Source organism: Anoplopoma fimbria, chromosome 16, assembly GCF_027596085.1.
Source record: "Anoplopoma fimbria isolate UVic2021 breed Golden Eagle Sablefish chromosome 16, Afim_UVic_2022, whole genome shotgun sequence".
NCBI classification, from domain to species: Eukaryota; Metazoa; Chordata; class Actinopteri; order Perciformes; family Anoplopomatidae; genus Anoplopoma; species Anoplopoma fimbria.
The window spans coordinates 24,124,314-24,137,680 of record NC_072464.1 but is presented as its reverse complement, the minus strand read 5'-3'; the positions used below and the strand labels follow the sequence as shown (position 1 = coordinate 24,137,680).

The window sequence follows — 13,367 nt, the reverse complement described above, 5'->3', positions numbered from 1 at the left end:
GGAGAGAACCCACGCTGACACGGGGAGAACATGCAAACTCCACACAGAAGGTTGTCCAGCCCGGGAATTGAACCCGGGCCCCTCTTGCTGTGAGGCGACAGTGCTAACCACTACACCACCGTGCAGCCCTCAATGTGGTTTAAAGTTGACTAATCATTAATAAAGTTAAATTACATTTCAGATACAGAGAGCTACGGGAGTTAATATTTAAAGGTTTTTTGCTATCAAGAATTCACACGCTGTGAAGTCATCAGTAAAGTTATGTATCTTAAAAGTCTTCAAATGTTATGATGTTTTAGGAAAGAACTGGCACACTCTTAAAGGTCTTTTTTTTGTTGCATTGAGACAATATACAACTGTTACTTTCATATCTGAAGCAAATGGGGTCTGGCCTACATTTAGATTGAACCGCTATTGAACCAAGGCTTAATCATTGCGGTGCACCTTTACTGCAACACAGGAGGTTTTTTTTTTTTTTTTTTTCAACACAGGAGGTACTTTTTTGTTTCTGTTGAGTGGAAACAGTATAAAACGCCGTGAAGGTAGGAGGACGGAAAACCCAGCAGCTCTGAAGAAGGTCAGCGCAAGAAACAAGCTGCTATCTTTAAGCCTCAGCACTCTGCCTGGTGAGTTCAAGGTTTCATGAAAAGAAATGTTGTATAGATGTTATATATATATATATATATATATATATATATATATATATATATATATATATATATATATATATATATATATATATATAAATAAAAGTACTGTTAATATACTGTTAAGTGTTTCTATGCTTGTGAAACTAGTTTTGTATTGACTCAACTGTTTTATAGTATTCATATAGTATAGATATATATATATTTAATTGTTGAACTTTTATTCATCCACAACATGATTAGACACTTTTGATGACATAATGTGATTAAATTGTAAAACAAAGAATTATGACAAATTTAAAAAAACAACAGTATCTGGAAAAAATCCAACGATTTAACAGGATTCTAGTCGGGTGAGTTTTCTGTCAGTGGAACTTTCTGGGACTTTACTGGAAGTGTTTGTGCCCTGCCTTCCTTTCTGGTCAGCTATGTAAACACCACCTCTCTCACTTCCCTTTATGGGAGGTTGGTTCAAGACAGAGAGCCCTCAGGAAATGTGTCAAGAAGCCTTACGCATAGCAGAAAGTCAGTGTGGCCGAGAACATAAACCATGTCTGAGAAATCACAGGGCACTTTATTGAAATGTAACCTGTCTTTTCACGACAAAGGAGGAGAATGGCAGCGGCAGGCTGGATGTTACTGCTGGCTGCACTGCTGTCTCCAGCCTTCACTGAGGCTCACAGTGAGTATTTCTTATTTGTTTTGTCTTCTTCTATTCTTCACAGACTAAAAAGCTTCTGCTGTTAGGAATACTTTCTTAAACCGGACACGGGCTGATCTACAGCACATTTATGACACATTTATGAAATATTTGCTGCCGCTTCATTTTCAGTTTCTATATTTTTCCAGACACTTGAACACGTCTTCTTTGTATTGAGAGGTAAAAGAAAACATTTGAAAACCTGTTGGGCAGAAACACAACTCGTGTGTAAAGGACATTAATAGAAAGTAGAGATAAAGTTCATGAGAGGGATATACTTATGCCACACCTGTGAATTACTAAACAGAAGGTCACAGCACAGGGATTGTGTTGCAACTCTGCTTTTCCTGTTTGTAACCTGTTGAACGGCACATTGAGTGAGCTGCTCAAGTTTGTTGATTGGAGTTCCCTTCAAAATTGAGAAACTGCCAGCACTTTTATGGAAGGTTTTTCCATGACTGATCCTAAGATAATAATTATCTAAGATTAAAAAAAAAAACTCAATCTCTCAATCCAAAAGTGTTATTATGAACAAAATTACATAATAATAATATTTCAAAAGCGTAAACTTCTCCCATGAACAACACAAGTATGTGAATAAGTCTTATTGTCAATGTAGAGAACATGGATGGGAAACTATGAAATGTAATTCTAGAATAGGGATGTCAACAGTTAACCGATGACATTTATATTAATTCATTTGAAACAGCGGGACACACACACACATGATGATCGAAAAGCGGCAATAAACTTCTGCAAAGAAATATTACTAAAAGGCAAGACATTTATGTCAAATCATTGAGCATTTTCTTTCTTTATAATTAACTGAGTAGGTACAGCTTAATGGGTGTTGAACTGTTAAAAGCAAAATGAACCCAAACTGACATGAAGAATTCCAACAGTAAGTCGCTTTATTTCTTGGGACCTGGAGGGATATTTAAAAAGACAAATGAAACAAACAGATGAAGACTGACTTTTCTCACACAAATCGGAATGTATTTACAATATGTACATATTAAACATAGAGAAACGGTATTGAAATGCTGTTTCAAATATGGGAACGTAACAAAGAAAAAGAAAGTAAGTTCAGAACAAGATAACAATCATCAAAGTTATTTTAGTTTAGTGAGTCATGTCACAAAGTCTGATAATACGTTGGTTAATGAGACAGTGATCAGTGACTGAACCATCAATAAAAGAGCTAAACATGGATTCATATAGAAACTGAAATGACCGCCTCAAGGTTGTTTGCCTCCGCCAACCAGTCAAGTTGCAGTTTACATCCATATTTGTCTAAAATATCATCACTTCATCATTTGATTCTGTTGGACATGTGTGTGAAATTGTCATCATCAGCATTTCAACTCTTGAGTTAAAAATATTGTTATGTTAAGTCACAGTGAGCTTTGACGACCAAATTCTACTCAGTTGACCTTCACGATAAATAAAAGTCCCAAACACCAGAACAGCTGTGTGGGCCGGACACGTTCCTCTGCAGATCTTTGATCAGGTTGCGATCCGGGAGAAGAGATCTACAGCAAAGATTGATGAAATTCAGATATTTATGTGTGTGGTTTGTTTTTTTTAAAACCTTGGATTAATTCATTCTTAGATATATTAAAGACGTTTCAAGTAGGAAGACTATTTGTCAGTATTTACACGTGGCTTTGTTTTGTCCTGTTGAAGCTGTTTCATGTTGACTGAAGCCAGCTCTAACATCATCCCAGTGGTTTTGTTTTAATAAATTACATCTCCTAAAACTGAGATGGAAAAACAACGAATCGACTTGTGAAATTAAGCCACAGAGAAAACTCTGACTGGTTGTCACAGTGTAAGAACACCTATTTTCATTATGAAAACATTCTATATGTTCCTCTTAAAATAAACAGAAAAACCTATTTGATTTTAAAGCTATCCGCTGCTAGTTTTAAAAGTACATGTAAACTAAATTCACCTGAAACATCGATACAAAGTACACACACACGGATGACAAGTGATGCCAATTATGAGGCAATTTATTTCGTTTTTTTATCTATTTATTCCTCAGGTGGGCAAATATATTTATCAACTGTATAAAAATACGTATAGAACAGAAATGGAGAGTTAAAGTTCCTAAACGCTGCTCTCTTTTGTGTTTTTTCTGTATGTTGGTACTTAGACAGACAATAAATAAAACAGCTACTTAGTTACACCTTCCATTTCCTACACTTTATCTGCGGCCTGTATTGTCATCAAATGGCCCGTTACATGCATAAATATATGTGAAGGTTAAGCACAGGTACGTGTGTCTGACAAAGTATTCTGGAGAACAGATCGGTCCTTCCCCCCCGACTCATATCAGTTATCAACAGACGCTATAGAGACGTAGGGTGCAAAGGTTTGTAAGGTCAGTGGGTTCTTTCTATCTGCCTCCGCTGTAAATTAAATAGGTCAATGGTGCCAAATTTTACCAAAACCCCGTTTTGTTTGAGTCTCCAGGAAGTCCTGTACACGAAAGACGTCAGCATTGTGTTGCAAAGGAAATCGTTTTTACTCAGTGTAAAGTTACACAATAAAAGTAAGCTTTACACGGGAGGCTGATGTTATGTACCTTAAATATTTGACATAACATTTTTGTTATTTGTGAAAAGTCTTCATCTGGAACACAGAGAAACGCAAAAACTCCAGCTTCCCTAATATCCAGAGCTGGATATAAACTATTATATACCAAAACACATATTAGTTGGAAGCATTGCACATAGGCAAAGCTTGATTCACAACTGCACAAATGTGTCAATACAGGATTTACTCAGCAAATGCAATCAGCTGCGGGGAAACAAAGAAACACAACATCCAGTCAGCATCGTGCTGTGGCCTACATCTGTTGGTGACTTCCTCAAATAGGCTTTTTACAGTTTCCAAAACAAAACTCAGCACTCTGCCTCCTCTATCAAACCTAAATTGCATTTAGATCTACAGGTCTTGTTTAAATACTTATTGAGAAACTGTCTCAGACAAAAAAAATATATAGATACATATAAAAATATAAAATAAGCAAACAAATATGTATATATTTTTTTATATAAAAATAATATATTTATAAAAATAAAAAAAATATATATATATACAGTAGCTTTAGCATAGTCATTGATTGGATACCAAAACACACATGATCAGCAGACAAATGAAGCAAAAATAAGGATTTAATCAACAATTAAAGCTCAGAATATATCGTTCTGACAACGTATTCCAATTTAAAAAACAAGGGTTCACAAGGAGGCACTAATTATTTAATATAGCAGCAAGCCAGCTAGCTCGCTAACATCGCTATCAGCTCCAGCAGCCAAGTGTGTGTAACTTTGTAGCCGCCGAAATGTTCTAAAAATGTGTCCTTTCTCTTTACTTTCGAATATCTAATTGTTGTGGTTGTCTGTTTCACCATTTGCTTCTTTTCTATCCTCTAACTTTGTCTCATAGGTAATGTTGCTTCCATGGTAATGTTAGCCCGCCAACTGAAATTAGTGTAATGCTGCGTTCGCTGTTCCCGTAGTGCCGACTTTACGTGAATGCAGCATTACAATTTGAGGATGTAGCGCTCATATAAGAATAAAAAAAGGCTTCAGGACCTCTAAAGAAAAGAATAAAACATGCACGTTAAGCTTATTGTGATTACCAATATTCTAATTATTATTTTTAATAAATCACACATATTAGTCTTTTGGTATTATCAACTATGTGATACTATCATTTGAATAAATGTTTCCAAGGTTGCCAATGGGAAATCTGTGCTGTGCACCATTTTACAGTTAAAAATATTGAATAAAACAGATTACGATAAGAGAACGACTGAACATCTTATTTTAAAGTGTGGGTGTTGAATGTTGACATTACTGTCATCAGTCATGGATTTCCAGTTATTTGCAGCTGATTATTAGTGTAAAATAGAAAATGAATTTATATGACATGTATTAGTGGGAAATTGTAAATTTTGCCGCCCAAAGAAATAGGAAATCGTGCAGCTTGTCATCACAGTATACGGAAGCAATCCAATATCATCTAATAGGACAGAAATACATGTCGGGAAATGTTCTAATAAAAGCTATGAGTCGAAACATAAGATCTCTCATAGGCTCATTGTGGGGTTGTCTGCACCAAAATCCAGGGGAAATGAAGGGATTAAAAACACACTAAGGGTTGTTTAAACTCTTTTCATGCGTGCAAGGTGGTAACTTTAAGATTTAAAGCCTTGTCGTTGATGTATTTCCATCTGCAGCATGTCATATTTTAGTAGTTTCCTCTGGCACTGACAGACCTTTGCACTATCACATCCAGACCACAGTGGGGAGACAGACACCTACCACGTGAGCGCCGGACACCTCTTCCTGCTGAATTGCCTCTTTGTGGACGCCCACACCAACGTGACGTGGAGCAGAGAGGGGGGGCACGACCGGAGCCTGCCCACCGGAGTGGAGGTCCGGGACGGGTTACTGTGGTTCCTGCCTGTGCAGGTGTCTCATAATGGATCCTACACCTGTGAGAAAAGGTAATCCTTCTGGTGTTCTGGTAAACTCCCACTGTAGGCTATACGTTGTGAATTAATTGAGTTAAGGATTAGTCAATAGAAGTTAATAATAAAAGTGATTTCACTGATCTGAGTCTGCAGCAATTAAAAATATTGATATATATATATAAATATTTGATTTAAGTTTTGATAACTTGAAATGTATTTATTTTTCTCCTTTAAAAAATATCAGTTTCTATAAACACCTTAAGTATTGTGAGCTCCAGTTATGAATAATCAGGATTAAAATAATTATGATATAATAGAAAATCAATCCATCTACATTTTTTTCAATTATTCCCTAAAGAGATAATATTAGTTAGAGTTTTTAAAATAAGATAATTCATTACTGGAGTTCAGGCTGTCTCATAGTTATTCTCCTCTTTAGGAACAAATCTGGATCACTGAGGGCAACGTTAAGGGTCTCAGTGTCCAGTGGAAAGTGTCCTGATCCACCTGAAACCAAATCCATCACCCTGGGAGTCAGTGAACGTATTTACTGCAAACAGGATGAGATCCTCAATCTGAACAACAGTAGGAACATTCGATGGATGAAGGTACGCCCAGCTCCACGTGCTCTTTTCACTGCTTGTACATGTCTTATCTCACGTCTTATACAGAGGAACAACCAGTGAAAGAAGAGGAATGGAAACTGCCAGGCTAGTTTATGAATCTTCTTTTTTTAGGGTTGAACATTTGTTCCTTATTTCTGGTTGAAACACAGGTTTTTGTTTTGGGATTTTTCTGCATCACTGCATGCATAAGTTCTGGTTTTATAAGTGCAACACTGCCCCCTGCTGCTGCTGCTGCTGCACGCTTCATGAACATGTGCTGAACATCTGCCCTAGTGGTGTCGTTGCTGTAGACCAGTGGTCCTCAAATGGGGTACGTGTACCCCTGGGGGTACGTGAAGGCACTCCAGGGGGTACTTGAGATTTTTAAAGAATATATTTAAAATTAGCATCCATTCAAAATAGTTATTTGATAAATATTCAATAAAATATAAGTGTAAATTCATGAACTGAATTAAATGCCACAATGCAATCTTCAGTGTTGACAGTTTAATAAATCAGACACTGATGGCACAGCGCTGTGTATTACATCTTTTTTTCAGCCATAAATGCTTTGCGCTGGTTACGGGGTCCTTGGCTGAAAAAATATTCCACAGGGGGTACATCACTGAAAAAAGGTTGAGAACCACTGCTGTAGATAGATGCAGAACAGAACAGATCTGGGTCCATTTATGTCACAAATAGTCCAATGAGAAGACAAAGAGCAGACTGCAAAAGCATAACCTGCTCCTGCAGCACACTGTGTGTACAGTGTCATCAGGAAAACTAGAGCTGTCGGACATTTAGGATCTTTCTAATAGTCTGTCTGCATGTATTTCTCACTGTATTCCTCTGTGGAGGTTATTATAAGTCAACCCTCAAAAGTGTACTGATCTATGACTGACACTTGCACCCAACAGATGCACTATTCATCTTTCATAAAAACAGTATTATAAAGCTGCAGTGTCACGTTGTTTAAAGGAAATGATTGAGCCTTTAAACATGAAATGATATAAACGGGACAGTGAGTTCGTAAAGCGATCCAGTGTTTAAAAAAAGAGACAATAAAGCCAATCTTCTTCCTTTAAGTCAAGAAACAATTCATAATGTTCTTTTGCAACTTCTAAAATTTAAAAAAAAAAATACTATTGTGCAACTTTTCATTACAAAGAGATTCTAGGAAATACACTCCTTCACTTTGTTGCAGAGAGTTAGATGAGATGCTGTACACCTCTATTAAAGCTACAGCACGCAGGCGCTTAGCTTAGCTTAGCATTCAGAGTGCAAACAGCTGGACACAGTTAGCACGGTTCCGTACGAAGATTTAAAAAATAAGCATTTATTTATTTAGCTTCCTAATTTGAACGTTGCAGCCTTTTTGTTTGGTTCACAGGAGGTTATGTTCTGAACTATTTATGACAAAGAGATTATCCTTCAAACTGAAAGCATACTGTTATTAGAGAGCTTCTCCTGAAGTCTTTTACTTTACCTTCTTCTTTATTTTCATTGCCTTTCAATTTGTTTTGAAGAGTGCTCTATAAATAAAGTTTGGTGCTTTTTCGTGGCCCTAGGACTGCCGGTCGATGGAGCCGGCGGAACACATCTCTGTGGGTGAGAGCGGCTCCATGAGGCTGTCCGCCCGCTCAGAGGGGGATGCTGGGAAATACACCTGCCTGGTAGACATCAGCTTGAACGGCAGGACGTACACGGCTGCACGCAGCATCCAGCTGACTGTTAACAAAAGTGTGTGCTGAATCCACTGAGTCTGTCATTATCACAACGTGCTGTGTTCTCTGCTGGTTACACTGGTTCTGTGTCTTTAGATACAGTTATCTCAGCGCCTTCGGTGATCTCCCCTCAACAGGAAGTGGTGGTGGTTGAAGAGGGTAAGTAACACTCTCTCACAATGTATAACCACACACACACACACACACACACACACACACACACACACACACACACACACACACACACACACACACACACACACACACACACACACACACACACACACACACACACACACACACACACACACACACATTCACACTGTATGTTATTCAGGTTTGAGTCATCTCTTCCTGCAGGTTTACTGGTGTTTGGACAGTGGAATGAGCAGGCTAGTCATTTGTTTAACTGTGTAGTCATTTATAGAAATGTTGATTAATGTGCAATTTCCCTAGTGAAATAAAATAAATAAATAATAATAATAATAAAATAAAGTAAAACGTTGATCTGCTCACACCTCACACTTTTCTTTTTCATAGTAAAGACCTTTGAGTGCATCTCCTGCAGCACTACGGTCGTGCATATTTAAGCTTTATCTTCTGTTTGTGCATATTCATGGGAACAGCTTCTACCATCGCAAACATGCAGGAGTAATGGGCATTTTAGTGTTTAGATGTCAATAATATAATACATTTGACATAAAAAGTGTACAGTCTTGCATCAAATCAATCTGATCATACAGATTATTTTGAAATGGTGGCTTCTATTGATCAGGCTGGTTTTAGAAGCTGACCTCCATTCGGGACTTTTCCCAAACTGGTTATCAGAGGTTTACCTCAGGACTCGTTCCTGTAACTGATAACAGTGACGTTAAACCGTTTTCACCTCTCAGAGACCGTTTTATACAAAACACCAGGATGTGTGCAGTGACAGCTGCTTTGTTCTTCCCCGGACGACTCCAGGTGCCAGAGCAGAGCTGAAGTGTAAGGCCTTAATCGGCTTCATGGAGGACAAGGAGACCTTGATGTACTGGACCGTGAACGATAAGGACTCCGATGAACACGAGGAGCTCAAGGTTTCCTGTAGCTTGTGAGTTTTCTGCTTCCTGTCGTGTTTCAGGCTGTGTGGACAGCGTGGAGGAGGGCTGTAAGGCCAAAACAAGATAAAGGCATCAGGACATCCTGATAAAATGACTCAGACAAAGAGAAAGTTGGATAATCGCATTTTTTAGCACAGATTAGAATTTCTGCCTCCTTAGTGCTAAATATTGGAGCTTTAAAACGAAGCAGAACGAAAGTAGAAAAAGCATGAAGACAATATGTTCATTCCTTCTTGGTTTCTTAATTAATTAACTGATTGATTGATTGATTGATTGATTGATTGATTGATTGATTGATTGATTGATTGATTGATTGATTGATTGATTGATTGATTGATTGATTGATTGATTGACTGGTCTTGTCTCTTTTAGTCATCGCGACAGAGGCCATGTGTACGGTCTGTCCAATCTGTCCATCTCTAAAGTCCGCCGTCAGTTCCTGAATGTTCCCATTTCCTGCTGTGTAGCAAACTCAGCCGGAAACAGCGTCGGCGTTGTGTGGCTTCAAGAAGGTATAAGATAAGATAAGATAAGATAATCCTTTATTAGTCCCGCAGCGGGGAAATTTACAGGATTACAGCAGCATAGAGGATAGAGAGAGTATTTCTACATAATTCTGCATTCTCTTTTTCTTATCTTCTATTAAACATCACAGAAATATGCAGAAAATATCAAAGACAATGAAGCCCTGAATGGACAAAAATAATTACAAATCTTGGGATATTTTTTTCAATTCTGATATAAATTGATCTCTCCTCTGTGCTTTTGACCTAAGAAAATATATAAATGTTTTTCCAGGAAAATCTTTCTATGTTCGTTAAACAAATGTTTTGCCAGCTTTTGCGTTTTGTGTTTGTTGTTGTAATATCCATTTTGGCCACAAGAGGCTCAAGTGCACTACTGCCACATGTTCTAAATAGGACTAAAAGCATTCATGTTTTCTTATATGTTAGTTTTCTTCATGCACGCTAAACACAAGGTTCTTATGTGTTAGCAAGTAATGTACATAAGAAAACTCACCTGGAAGAAAATAGGAATAAAAAAGATGAAACAAAAGTTCAAATGCTAAAACTTTTTTATCTCCCAGGTGAAACCAAAAAAATATTTTAAGGAACTTACAAATATTGTCCTGGCAAAACCTTTTCCCTAATGTCTTCTGAAGTCATAAACACAGGAGAGAAAACAAATTAGATCAGCAGAACAAACATGGCTGCTCATTTCAGCAAACAATGCAGGTTGCATCATTTGACACATTTACATATAGTAAAAAAGAAAGTCAATGTTTAAGTATAAATACATCAGAAACAAATCTGCAACATACATTGACTTATTAAAACTTATTACTACATTAAATACACATAATGTTTCAGTGGTGACTCATCTATCGGCCCTCCTGGCTCCACCCTATGGCCAAAAGTATATGACACATATTTTATGCTTTCTGATGGGTTCAGCCTCTTCATTCTAATTAAGGAAGAATTTAAAGCTCAAGTTTTTGTTGCAACAGTTTGATGAAGATTCCTGTTCCAGTGCATAAAAACATGTCCATAAACAGGTCCATAAACAGGTCCATAAACAGGTCCATAAACAGGTCCATAAACAGGTCCATAAACAGGTCCATATAGTGCAACAGTAACTGAAACTGCTCTGTATCCTCTATGATACTTTTGTATGTAGATGCTCTAGTCTGTTCGTATGTACATTGTTTTATCTCCCAATGTTTTGTCAAACATTCCTACATCCCTCAGGTCTTCAGAGACACGGAGTCAGCTGCAAAAACATTAAATAAATGAATAATAAAACGAAATATTTCAGATGTTTTTTTGGACTGTGATTTACAAATAAAACTGTTTGAAGCAGAAAAGTTTCCGGATCAAATCTGAAAGTCTGACCAGACTGTTTATTCTAGTCTGTTTATGTGTGTTCTCAACCCCACTGTTTAAACACTGCTCCTCCTCCTCCTCCTCCTCCTCCTCCTCCTCCTCCTCCTCCTCCTCCTCCTCCTCCTCCTCCACCTTCTCCTCCTCCTCCTCCTCCTCCACCTCCTCCTCCTCCTCCATCCTCCTCTTCCCCTTTCTTCTTCTCCTCCTCCTCCCTCCTACACCTTCTCCTCCTCCTCCTCCTCCTCCACCTCTTCCTCATCCGCCTCTTCCTCCTCCTCCTCCACCTCCTCCTCCTCCTCCCTCCAGCCGACCACAGCGCCCTCTACACCAGAGTGGCCCTCTGCCTCGCCTCCTCCCTGGCGGTTCTGCTCCTCGCTGCCTCCGTCCAGTTCTTCAGGGTGGACCTGGTGTTGGCCCACAGGAAGCTGTTGAGACGTTTTTCAAAGCAGGGTAAAGTGTTGTCTTTGGATCATCTCACCGCACACTGCCAGGAACTCTCTCTCTCCTGTTTGCTTTACTGTGCAGCTATTATCGTCCTCTCCGTTAGCTCCTGATGGGAAGCTCTACGACGCCTACGTGAGCTTCCTCCCCCCCGGCGGCCCGAGTTCAGCGGAGACGGCGGCCTTGGCCCTGCGGATCCTTCCTGAGCAGCTGGAGAAACAACACGGCTACTCGCTGTACATCAGAGGACGGGACGACTGCCCCGGAGAAGGTCAGCAAAAGTAGCTCTCAACAAACAAACTAACCCTAACCCAAAGTGATGCATTCTGGGACACTTAAATGAAATATTTCGTATGCTGCTGAAAACCTGAAGATAAAAAAAACAGGCACATTGGGAGAAATATTGTGTAAACATCCTCATTTCTTCAATTAAAAAGTTTTCAAAAGGTGAGTTTCCGGCTGTCCAAATGTTGCTTTTTTACAGCCAGTGAACAGGAAGTGACCATATTTGGTCTGTGTGACTGTAAATGGAGCATCATTTACTAAATGAACATCATGCTGTATTGAAGAAGACTTGAAACTAGAGATTGAGACCATAAACTCATGTTTACAATGTCTACTGAGGGAATAAATCAAGAGAGAAGTAGAGTCATTTTCTCATAGACTTCTATACAACCAGAGGAGTCGCCCCCTGGTGGACAGGAAAGAGAATGCAGCTTTAAGACATGAAGCTTTGGCTTCAATTCGCAGAACTGGAGGTTGCTGTCTGGAAATAATTTGCCTGTTAATTAGAATATTATTCCACAGGCCCTGAAAGTTATTGTCACTTAAGTTAAAGCAGAAATACCACAGTGTAGAAGTACTCTGTTTCAAGTAAAAGTCCTGCATTCAAAATACTTGAATAACAGGATTATTGAATTGAATTATTGAAGCATTAAAGTGTTCGTCACTTTAATATCCCATCTGATAAAGGTTGAGCTCCTTTTTAGCTTGACATTTAAAAAAATATGTCTTTTTCTAAAAGTCATGTTGTTTTCATTCTGACTCGTTCTTCTGATTTCCTGTGGTTAATCTCTTCCAGCGGTGCACGATGCCATTGCTGCAACAGTCCGCAAATGCCGCAGACTGATAATCATCTTGTCACCAGACGTAAAATCCTCCGCCGACGGAAAAACTGAGGAAGCTCCTCTGCGTGACGACCAGAACCAGCTGAGCTATGAGCAGAAGGTTGGCCTTCATGACGCGTTGACCCGGAAAGACCCGCGAGTGATTCTGGTGGAAATCAGTGAGGACGGATTTATATCTTATATAAAAACATGAGAGTGCTTCAATCTTCTTGAAAATCTCCCCAAGAGTGTGCAAAAATGTTTGATAATCCATGAATCCCTTTTGTTTTCTGTTGTGTAAAGTCAAGAGCCTGTTAGTTTGTCACACTAGAGATCTCACTTTAAATCATTTAAAGAAACATGCTGTGAAACCCACTCATTATTGTGGAGGTTTGCTCAAATTAAGATGTCAATAAGCTTAACCTTTATATTCAATAAAAAAGGTTGACATTGTATTCTCTTCTACCAGACGGTCCGGTGGATTACAGCTGCCTTCCAGAGTCTCTGCGCTACATCAGGAGGAAACAAGGAGCTCTGAAGTGGAACAAAACCTCCTGCAGAACCAACAAACTCAACAAGTTTTGCTCAAACAGAAACTTCTGGAAGAATTTGAGGTACCGAATGCCCTCGGTGCCTACGGGGAGATTCCAGAGTGTCGTCTAAACCAAAGAA

General features: G+C 38.7%; 1 protein-coding gene across 1 annotated transcript; it reads left to right on the top strand.

Moving 5' to 3' along the window:
- Window positions 1–551: 551 nt before the first annotated feature.
- LOC129104535 (interleukin-18 receptor 1) lies at window positions 552–13,367 on the top strand. Its single transcript, XM_054615258.1, has 12 exons — window positions 552–626; window positions 1,256–1,329; window positions 5,659–5,869; window positions 6,276–6,444; window positions 8,010–8,181; window positions 8,262–8,324; window positions 9,129–9,255; window positions 9,638–9,777; window positions 11,455–11,598; window positions 11,696–11,860; window positions 12,671–12,874; window positions 13,165–13,367. The coding sequence occupies exons 2-12, from the start codon at window positions 1,263–1,265 to the stop codon at window positions 13,356–13,358; spliced, it is 1,656 nt and encodes a 551-aa protein (XP_054471233.1). The 5' UTR covers window positions 552–626; window positions 1,256–1,262; the 3' UTR covers window positions 13,359–13,367.

What these genes read in the sequence shown, in the direction of transcription:
- LOC129104535 (XM_054615258.1), top strand. Translation starts at nt 1,263, where the DNA reads ATGGCAGCGGCAGGCTGGATGTTACTGCTGGCTGCACTGCTGTCTCCA. An exon ending in AGTGGTGGTGGTTGAAGAGG is followed by an intron (nt 8,325 to 9,128) that starts GTAAGTAACACT and finishes GGACGACTCCAG; the next exon opens with GTGCCAGAGCAGAGCTGAAG. An exon ending in CGTTGTGTGGCTTCAAGAAG is followed by an intron (nt 9,778 to 11,454) that starts GTATAAGATAAG and finishes TCCTCCCTCCAG; the next exon opens with CCGACCACAGCGCCCTCTAC.